At 44.0% G+C, this 9951-nt stretch overlaps 2 protein-coding genes across 3 annotated transcripts; both read right to left on the bottom strand.

Annotated features, from left to right (window-relative positions):
- Window positions 1–270: 270 nt before the first annotated feature.
- Window positions 271–4501, bottom strand: LOC107294799 (homeobox protein Hox-B7-like). The gene is made up of 2 exons (XM_015824062.1): window positions 4102–4501; window positions 271–524 (listed from the first exon to the last, which is right to left on the bottom strand). Exons 1-2 carry the CDS (start codon window positions 4499–4501, stop codon window positions 271–273), a joined length of 654 nt encoding a protein of 217 aa, XP_015679548.1.
- A 2917-nt stretch (window positions 4502–7418) lies between these two features.
- Window positions 7419–8899, bottom strand: LOC107294798 (homeobox protein Hox-B8-like). 2 transcript variants are annotated; one of them, XM_015824060.1, is made up of 2 exons: window positions 8479–8899; window positions 7419–7720 (listed from the first exon to the last, which is right to left on the bottom strand). In XM_015824060.1, exons 1-2 carry the CDS (start codon window positions 8897–8899, stop codon window positions 7419–7421), a joined length of 723 nt encoding a protein of 240 aa, XP_015679546.1. The 2 variants fall into 2 exon arrangements, with proteins under 2 accessions (XP_015679546.1, XP_015679547.1); XM_015824061.1 differs by having other exon boundaries at window positions 7419–7717.
- Window positions 8900–9951: the final 1052 nt, after the last annotated feature.

Below are 9951 nucleotides of genomic sequence, written 5' to 3'. Positions count from 1 at the left end.
AGAAAGAATCCTTTCAGTTTGCTTATATGTTTGTTTTTTGTTTCAATGTACGGTCTTATTATAATAATTTTTACATTTCCCTCTAAATGTCTGGAACAGTGTGGTCAGCTTTCTCTTTCTTTCTTTCTTTCTTTCTTTCTTTCTTTCTTTCTTTCTTTCTTTCTTTCTTTCTTTCTTTTTCTTGCTTGCTTGCTTGCTTGCTTGCTTGCTCCCCCCCTTTTTTCAGTTCCATTCTCTCTTCCATTTCCACTTTCACCCCTTCTTTTTCTTTCACTCTTCTTCATCTTCTTCAGCCTCTGGATTTTCCTGACTATTTGAGCCTGGCCCTGCAGGTTTGTTTTCTTTTTTCCACTTCATCCGTCTGTTCTGGAACCAGATTTTGATCTGTCTTTCTGTAAGACATAAAGCATGGGCTATCTCAATGCGTCGCCTTCTGGTCAAGTAACGGTTGTAGTGGAATTCCTTCTCCAATTCCAGGGTCTGGTACCTGGTGTAGGTCTGGCGGCCTCTCTTTCTGTCAGTCCCTGCAAAACAATAAAGTAAAATTTTATAAGTTTATTTTGGTTTTTACTTCCTCATGTGTGCCTGTGTGTATTTTAACATGCAAAGGAAAGTATGATATTGCATACTCTAAATTTTACCAATGAATTTTTTCAGCTTCTTTAGGCAGGAATTTAATGTTCAGTTCTATAGTTTCAAATAAATGTTGTAGGATATCAGGTGCACAACTTAAGCTTACTGATACTTATTTGTTGAATTTAAGGCAAAGATTGCTGATTGAATGCATTTAGGATAAATTACGGGTGATGCAAATTTTGTTCAAGGAGATTCAATGCATTTTTTAAAATGTCCAGTTTCCTGTCCCTATCAATAAAGATCAGTAAAAAAAAATCCTGTTGAGGAATGGAAGCATGAATGAAATTTCTGGTAAAAGCTTGCTATTTTCTCATAACACATGTGATAAGTGTTAAATCATGCAACAAGAATTGAGGTGGATGAAATTACAAGGAAGCTTCTTCCCTGCAGAAATTTCCACATCTGGTAAACCTCTTTAAATCAGAGAAGGTTAATGTGTGCGTAATGTTACTTCCTCCCTTTTTCAGGTTATGTTTTGTTTTATTCCACCCCTTCCCCTGAGGGGGGGGGGAAATGATATTTGGATTTTTTTCATTAGGTAATTCGGAAGCTGCTGGGCTCAGTTAGTCGACATGGGTATTCCTCCCCAAGCCAACCATCCTTTCTTTGGCCACAAATATTTACTTGGGCATCCAAAGAATCTGGATTCAAACCAGGAATTAATTCTGCAGTCATTTCTTGCTGGCCTGATTCCCCTAACAGGTTCGAGGCTCATGCTTTTGAGTAAAATGGGTTCTTGTAAGAGCTAAAACAGCCCTACTTTAATTCTCTGAAATGTGTTGATTTAGTACATTTACTGTTTAGCAAAAGGGGGAGAGGGGGCATAGGTCTTTGGGTCTTGAAAAAAAGAGCAACAAAGTCAGCTGGATATAAAGAGGGTGAAAATAAGATGTCTGTGGAATGTGGGTTGTAAACTTTGCTGAACAGAAGGCTGCACTGGCCAGTCTTGCTTCATCAGCGGAATCTCCCAATTCCAGGCAAGTTGCAAGGAAATGCAGGGGGTGGGGGGCATGGGGGGAGGTGATGGGGAGAAATAGAGACCGAGAGGAAATAAGCCCAGTTTTCATTACATTACTCAGAATGGGGAAAGAAGCTGCCAGACCTTCAGTAAGGGGGTCTGCCTGGAGACCTGCTTGCACTCCTTCCTTCAATATTTTGCCTTCTCTTCCAGCAGCAAAGCTAGATTTTAGTTAGGGATGATTTTAATATAATTTTAATTACGACACAGCTACTAATATTTGGCTTTTAATTTGGTCTTAGAGGGGTTTTTATTTTGGTATTTATTTATTTTATTTTGGTATTTTATTGTTACTTGTTTTTAATATGCTGTGCACCGCCCTGAGTCCTTCGGGAGAAGGGCGGTATATAAATCAAATTAATAAATAATAAATAAATAAATAATAAAAAGAATCACTTTGCCCTACTACCAGGAGCTGCTGCTATTGCTATTTTTAAAAAAGTGAAGGGAAAAAAGGATGTCCTTAATTGCCTCTCCTCCACCCCACTCCAAACAACACCAAAGCTGGGCTTTGATATGTAATTTGTAAATCACGGTTTATGGATTACCTAATAAGAAAGAAAAGTTAAGCTTTTATGTTAGCTCTTGAAGTTACTGCAGCTACTGTGCCTTCATGTTCTCACACACACACACACACACACAGCCTTTGTTTTCCCCTCACCCTCACCCCCCACCCCTGGCTTTCATCTCCTTCCACGCCATTTGGATAGAGACCTGGTCTGAATTTTTGCCCACACCCACCTCTTTCCATTCGAGAGAGCCCTTCCCATTTCTATACACACCCATTTAGTTACCTCAGACAGAATCCTGTTCCCTCTTTCACCGAAATAACTATTTTGACTAACATTGTAGCGGTGGAAGAATATGTGGGGAATTTGTCCCCTTGCAATTTTCTCATCACCTCTAGCCTCAGTACTTGCTGGTCCAACAGAAGTCTAAACAATTTTCTTACATTCAATTACTGAGGGAAAGAGGAATCTCCCAATGTTTGACTTTTGCCTTTCTCAGCCTGTTAGTTCCTAAGAAACTTAACATAAACTTGAAAAGGCAATATTAAGAGACACACCATATTTTATATGGAGTCATATATATGATTACTCAGAGGCAAATACTAGTGAGTTCCCTTCAGATATATGTGCATAGGTTTGCAGCCTAGATATATTTTTCCTCCACTTCAAGCCTTATGTATTCTGTGCTCCTCAGAAGTCTACATCTGTAGGGTTAGTTGTGGTTGGTTTTAATGCAGCCTGCTTGTTCTGCTGGAATCCTGTAACAGTAATTGGTATAAGGGGGTTGATTTGTGGTAATAAGAATCACCTATCCCACCAAGCATGGAAGAGAAACCTGGCTCTGAGGAGAAGCACAGAGCTGCTATTGAATGTGATAATGGTGCTATAATGGGTTAAGGACAGTTGAGTCTAGAGAGACCAGTGATGGAAGCTCCCTTTCTTCCCTGTGCCTTAGGGTGTAACTTACATTGCTTTTCCTAACACCAGGTAGAGGGCAGAGAAAAGTAGGCAGGTTAGGCTGTTGGTACTTAATACAGACTACACACAATTAGGAAGGGGGGAGGTTAGGTGTAACAAGTGCAACCAATGCATCTCTTCTACTTGGTAGCGCAAGAAGTCTCTTATGTACATTCCTGTTCCAAAACTTGATACACGCACGCATTTTAGAGTGGATGGTGGAAAGAACCATATTCTCTGATTCCCTTTCCGATTTCCAGAGTCTGGTGGGTCTGAACTGCGTCTGCAATTGCAAATCCTGAAGAGGAGAAGGACATAGGAGATCGGGGGGGGGGGGGATTCTTGTTCCGATGCAATGACCTTTTAAAAAACAAAACAAGCCCCAGCTGTGTTTGGACTCGTGTCTTCTGTGCACAAATCAACCTCTCCTCGTTTGGTTCTCTACCGCTGACTCTTTCCGTCTCTCTCTCCCCCGCCCCGCACCTGATGTCATTTTAAAAATATTTGTACTGTAAAAAAGAACGGCTAAGCAATCGCTACGAATCAACCTCCGGAGCAGGATCTGAGCGAAACGTCTAAGTGTTATGTGTTAGCAATCCTTGAGGAATGAAGAAATGGTAATGAAACAAGACTTTGTCTTCTCACTGTCTATCCCTCACTCTTCTCTTCCACCTCGTTTTAATAGTACAGCTTGGTTTTCCTAAGACGTCTTGTCTTCGGTATACAGGAAGCCAGAAACAGAAGCAATAAATATTTAACTGTTTGTTTGTTTGTTTAAAGGTTACCTTCTTAGGGGATCTCAGCGACAGAAGGGGGGGGGGGAAGGATTGCTTTGGAGGCAAATTTCATAAAAGGAGTTCAGCACCATCTTTTCCTCCCCCATCCCCAATATCAACACTTTCCACCCTACACACACAGAGAGAGACCTCTGATCCTGGTTTCTTCCGCCACCACCGCCATTGTCTCCGCCAAGGATCTCACCTGTGCTTCGCATCCAAGGATATATTCGCAAGTTGTTTTCGTGCCGCAAATCCGTGTCCCTCTTGTCGCTTTTGTTACAGTTGGGCTTGGACACGTCTCTCGGACACATCATGGAGAGGTTTTGCTCAAAGGGGGAACAGTGCATGTTGAAGGAGCTGGTGTCCACACCGTAGCCGCTGGAATACATGCCGGGGGGCTGGGGGTGCATGCCTCCCCCGCTAGTGTAGAGACCAGGCATGGAAGCCGCGAAAGAGGCCGTGGAACTGGAGCCATAGCCGGTGCGCTGGGCATTGGAAGCGAATGAGCAAGAAGTTTGCTCGGGAAACACTCCGGAAGGGAAAACCGAATTTGTAGTCTGATATTTAGAAAATAAAGCATTCGCATAGTACAATGAACTCATAATCTGGCCAGGTGATTTGTAGGCCGGGACGTTTTTGTGTCGGTTTTTACGAGGTACCGTGATATATTACGGAATTAGACTCCAGATTTACACCAAAAAGAACCCCCTTTTTCTCCCTTCGCCACGTGACTCTGGTCCACGTGATCCGAACAGCACCAATCCGCTCCGACCTTCCTCCCTACTCTCCAACTCTCCCTCCCCCCCTTGTAATAAGGAAAAGGGGGAAAACACTACGTATGGAATAGTGGCTGCGATTTATACAATACGATACATCATTGATGCATCTATTCTATTCTGATGATAGGATAGATAATGAACCTCCCAAGCTAGAAGCGGGAAGGAGCGAAATCATGAGCGCGGAGTCAGTAAGCCGCCGGTTGTACCACACCTCAAGTGAAGCTGGCAGGAAAAAGATGCGGGAGGAGAGCGGCGAGGAAAAGAAAATAAAGATTTGCAGTGGGTGGTTGTACCAATGGCGAGAAAAAGAGAGACAACAGACGCGAATTCAACAGTGAGAAGTGGGTCGAGGTAGAGAAACGGACCTACTTGGTTGATCCAAGCAAAAAGGGCAGCCTTAGGATTACACAGGAAAATGTCTTTCCATTGATTTTATTTTGTTCCTCCCCTCTCTCCTCTCGAGATATGAAGTCGATCTTGACGGCTTGTATGTATATATGTGTTTGTATAGTTTACTTTCTACCCAGTCCTCCCTGCTTAGAGTACCCAAGAGCAAAACGCGGGAGTGAGAGCCTGCGAGAGAGATGCCCGCCCTATCCCGCGGCCTTGGGGCGGGTTTTATAAGCCGACATTCCACTGCCATCTGCCGTCGCTCCCCCACCCCCGCGACGATGCAGCCCCTGACCCGCCCCAATATTGCCCACCCGAGCACTGGGATAGATACTATTTCAGTTGCTGCCTCTCCACCCCTTCCCGCTCCAGTAGCTTCCCTTCTGAATTCCATTCAATTCTATGTAATTTATTCCACTGCCACAGGCGTTGAGCCTCTGAGCTCGCTTTGCTTTTTCTGGTGGCCGAAGGGGGAGAGAAGGGTGGGGGGAGAAAAGATTACAACAGATCTCTATTTAAGCGTGTCAGTTCTGCTGGACTCAATTACAGGGAGAAGGAAAATATGACCAGGTGGTTACTCTTTTTGCTGGGGAAGCAAGAAAAGCTTCCAAAAAAGAAGAAAAAAAAAAAGGGGGGGGGGGAGACGGAGGGAAAGAGAGATGGAAAGGCGCAAGTTTCACTGAAACTTATCAAAGCCCTGTAAGACAAATAAGAATAAAGCTGGCCTTGCAGTTAAGAGATTGGCTGAGGTCCTCTTTTCAAGGTTAAGTTGAAAAAAAAAAAAAAAAAAAAGCGAGGAGGCATATGGAAGGACATGCGTATATCATCAAGCTCACCGCAGGAGGGGTGGGGAGTACCAAAACTGACATGCTTCCAGAGCCCGAAGGGGATTGGGGTTAGGTTTCCTGTTAGGAGCAGCAAGGCTGGAATTCAGCAATGGCAAAATAAAGGCATCATTAGCATAACTTGTCTGAACCTAAAAATGTTTATCCAATCTCCTAACTTGAAGCCACGTCAGATAAATCTGAGACACTGTTCAAAGGAAAAGAAATCTTTCTCCTCTCTCTCATTCTCTCTGCTTTCCTTCCATCTTCCCAAGTTTCCACCCAAATTTCAGGTTTATTTTCCCTGAAAGCCATAACTCTCTTCTCTGTCTCTCAAAAGGCTTTCCCCGAATGTTTTGGAAGTGTTTTTTCCCCCAACCCTTCTCTTCTGGATATCCAGGAGGAAGTGTTAAGCGGAATGAAGAAATAACAATGTCAGGGGAAATTGTGGCTTGCAAACTTTATTTTAACTCCTTTCTTCTGCTGCTTCCAGCTTCAACAATAGAATAAAACGAAGAATGAACAACAAAATATAGCATTAGTTTCCCCACCCCCAATAAAGTAATTCACGTATACAGTATACATTCTTTTTTTTTCACAGTACACCTGGGGAGAGGGGACAAAAAAAGAAAACAGAAGGGAAAAACACTTTTTACAACTTCTTCCACTGTGCATGCCAACTAAATGGGAAAGGCAAAAGAGAAAGCAAGAAAAAACGAGAAACACACCTTTTTTTGTTTTCCCCTTTCCTTTTTTAAATGATAAAACACTTAAAAGGGCAGATAAGAAAAGCAAAATGGGAACCCAAAAGGAAAGAGGATCTGTGACCCCCCCCAAAAAATGAATACAACTACAGCATAAATAGGCAGTTTCACGTTGTTGGGTATATTTTCAGAGCTACCTGCAGAAGAGTTACCACAACATGAGAAAACCACAAAGAGAGGCAGGGAATGAAAGAGAGAGGTATGTGTGTGTGTGTGTGCGCGCACACATATTATATATGTATGTATATTTCAGAGGATGGAGGAGAAGAAAGAAAAACAGAAGGAGTAAGGAAGAAAGTCTTCAAAAGTGCAATACTGTGTATATTTTGTACATCATTAGCATAGCACTGATCTCAAGAAAAGGGGAAGCAAAGGAGGGAAGGTGGAGAAAAAAGATTAAGGGGGGGGAGAGAAGGGAGGTTTTTCACAGCCAAGGTTAACAGAAGCTATTGCATTACACTATTACTAATTCTTAACGGGCCAGAAGGTGAAAAATAAAAAAGAAAGCTAAAAAGACCCCATGATGTCTTTCTCTTTTAAAATATATAGTTAATTGTATGTATCAAAGGACAACCAGGAGAAGAAGACGCCCATAGCTACCTTGTAATTACAGCAATAAAAGGCGAGGTCCTCCTCCCCAAGCAGTATTTTATCTCCCCCCCTCCAGTCGGAACCACCTCTCCCGTTAACTGGAATGAATGAAAGGACGGGGTGGGGCGGGGTGACGGTTTTCTGAGGCTTGCCTGTCCAGTCTTCTAGCGCCTACTTTTTGTTCCCCGTCTGTGCTTCGTCATCTTCCACCTCCTGCGCCCTTTCCATTTTCTGTTTCTCCAATTCTTCTTGCTCACATTTGCTGCTGGGGAACCTATCTTTGTTCTCTTTTTTCCACTTCATCCTCCTGTTCTGAAACCAGATTTTCACCTGCCTTTCGGTCAGTCCTAGGGCGTGCGAGACTTCGATTCTCCGCTTGCGGGTCAGGTAAGGATTAAAAAGGAACTCCTTTTCCAGCTCCAAGGTCTGGTAGCGGCTGTAGGTCTGCCGGCCTCTCCTCCGTCCAGCGGCTGCTGGGGTGGGGGGGGGGGAGAGAGAGAAAAGGAGATTGAGAAGACACAGCCACCAGGTAACGGGACAGACGGAAAGCGCGAAAGACGCGCGCGTGCACATACACATGAGCGCGTGAGCGCGCACACACACACAGGGACCGACGAAACTGCCCTTATACGGGAGGTTAATAAAAGGGGAGGTTAATTACACAGTAATGGATGGAGAGAGGCGCAGGCGAAGAGGTCCACAGATGTATTGTCCGCCCGAGCTCCAATCTCACCCAGGTTCCTGGGTAGTTGCCTCGCTCTCTTTCCTTCCATCTTTGTCATTTTCTTGGGAAAATTATTCACTCCCCGGCATCGTGGGTTTCTGGCAAGAAAGCCCTCGCCGCTTGCCCCTCTCGCATCTCCAGACATTTAAAAGAGAATAACCAAAGTGGCGAGAGGAAGGAGGGAGGGAGGATGCCAAGGAGAGGCACAAAAAGGGGGTCTCGGAGGTTGTAAAAGTACCATAAACTTTAGGGGAAGCTTCTACTATTGAAAGAAGGGGGCGGGAGAGGGGTGAAAGAGAAGTCCAGTTCTCTCCTTTCAGGAGAAAAGGTTTCTTTCGGGGTAATTAAGCGATAAAGCAATTCAGAGGTGCAAAAGTTTAGCTCATAAAACAAAAGTGATGGTAGTGGAAGGGGTGGGGAAAAAAAGGAAGGCGAAGTTGCTTTATGGGTTCAGGAAGTTCCTCCCCGGTGGCTGGATGTCTAGCCCTTCCTAAGATGCAGCCTCACCTTGCGGTCTCATCCAGGGAAAGAGTTGTGTGGGAGACGGGCTCTGCTCCAAATTGTTCCCGTCCTCTCCCAGGCTGGTGGAGGCTAGCTTGCAATCCGGATACTGCACCAGGTCGGGTTCCTGAGCGCTGAAGAGGCTTTGTCTTTGCAACGGGTCATACCCGTAGAAGTTGCTGGGATCCCCGTGGCACGCTACGGCGCAGGGATTATGTTGGTAAGGGGAGCTGGAGAGAGAGGACGCCCCGTGGTAGAACTCCTGGATCTGGGTGGGGTGCTGGAAAGTGCCCCCTGTGCTCGGTCCGTACAGCACCGTCGGTCTCCCTCCGAGTTCCTGGGCGAACCCACAATCGTAGAAGTTGGGGCGCAGGGAGTCCCCAGTTTTGTACTTGGAGAAGAGGGAGTTGACAAAATAGGAGCTCATTGTCGTATAAATAGCTTATTTTAAATAGATCTAGGTCTAGGTACCAGGGTTAGGGGAGATCAAAAGCCACCGGATGTTAGACGATAGCGAAGAGACGCCAACCCACGAGTCTTTGTGATTTCCGAGAATACGGTATATACGGATATACATAGATTTCTTTTAAAAAAATCCTCGAGGATGGAGTCAAAACTCTTTTCCCGTGAATATGGCTATCGGGTTCCTCTTTTTAAAATTACTGCGGCTGCTGTTGTTTGTAACTGTTATTATTCCTCTCTGTATGTGTATCTCTTTTTCTCTCTTCTCCTTTTTCTTGTTTTCCTCCTCCTTTAACCCCCCCCCCCCCCAAATATATATGTATATATCGGCACTTAAAAAGTTCTCGCTTTACATTTCCAAGGAGAGTTGCCAGTTCATAAACAGTTTTCCGTGATTTACTTCGGAGCAAATGAGTTTTTTTCATATTTTTCAGTGTCTTTTCTGGATCATTTGCATCTATTATGGAACCCTCATCCTATTGGTTTCCACATGCTCCACGCGGACTCTGAACAGCCTGCAAACAGGGAGGAGAGTGAGTTGGAGAGAGAAGGAAAGGCGGTGGGGGGAGAGCGCGAGGGGGTGGGTGGGGAAATATAGAAATTAAATATGCTAAACTATACATTAATGAGCTCTCTCTTGCCTCGCAACAAATCATCTACCTAAGCCAACCCAAAAGACTGATATTTGGGGAGGCTTGAAAAATTAAAGAGAGGCTTTGCTCCCATTGTTAATTTTCATTTATTATTATTTTTAAATTTATTTTAAGGAGGCAGTTTTAGCCCTTTGGAAAACTGTAAAAAGAGGCCTGATTTAATAGCGGTCTGTTTTTTTCTAAAAGCCTCCGATAAATGTAATTAGTATTTTAATGCCAAGTTATGAAATACTACTGTAGCCTGTAGCCTCAATATATTTTAAAACAAACAAGATAGTCAGATTTAACCTTTTAATTATTAATTTCCTTATTATTGATAAAAGCTTAAGCATCAGCTCCATTTGTAATGCCCCCTCCCCTAAAA

Source organism: Protobothrops mucrosquamatus, unplaced genomic scaffold, assembly GCF_001527695.2.
Source record: "Protobothrops mucrosquamatus isolate PMUCROS unplaced genomic scaffold, P.Mucros_1.0 scaffold2098, whole genome shotgun sequence".
Lineage (NCBI taxonomy): Eukaryota > Metazoa > Chordata > Lepidosauria > Squamata > Viperidae > Protobothrops > Protobothrops mucrosquamatus.
Note: the sequence above shows the minus strand (reverse complement) of the source record. Positions and strands in the feature narration are given on the sequence as shown.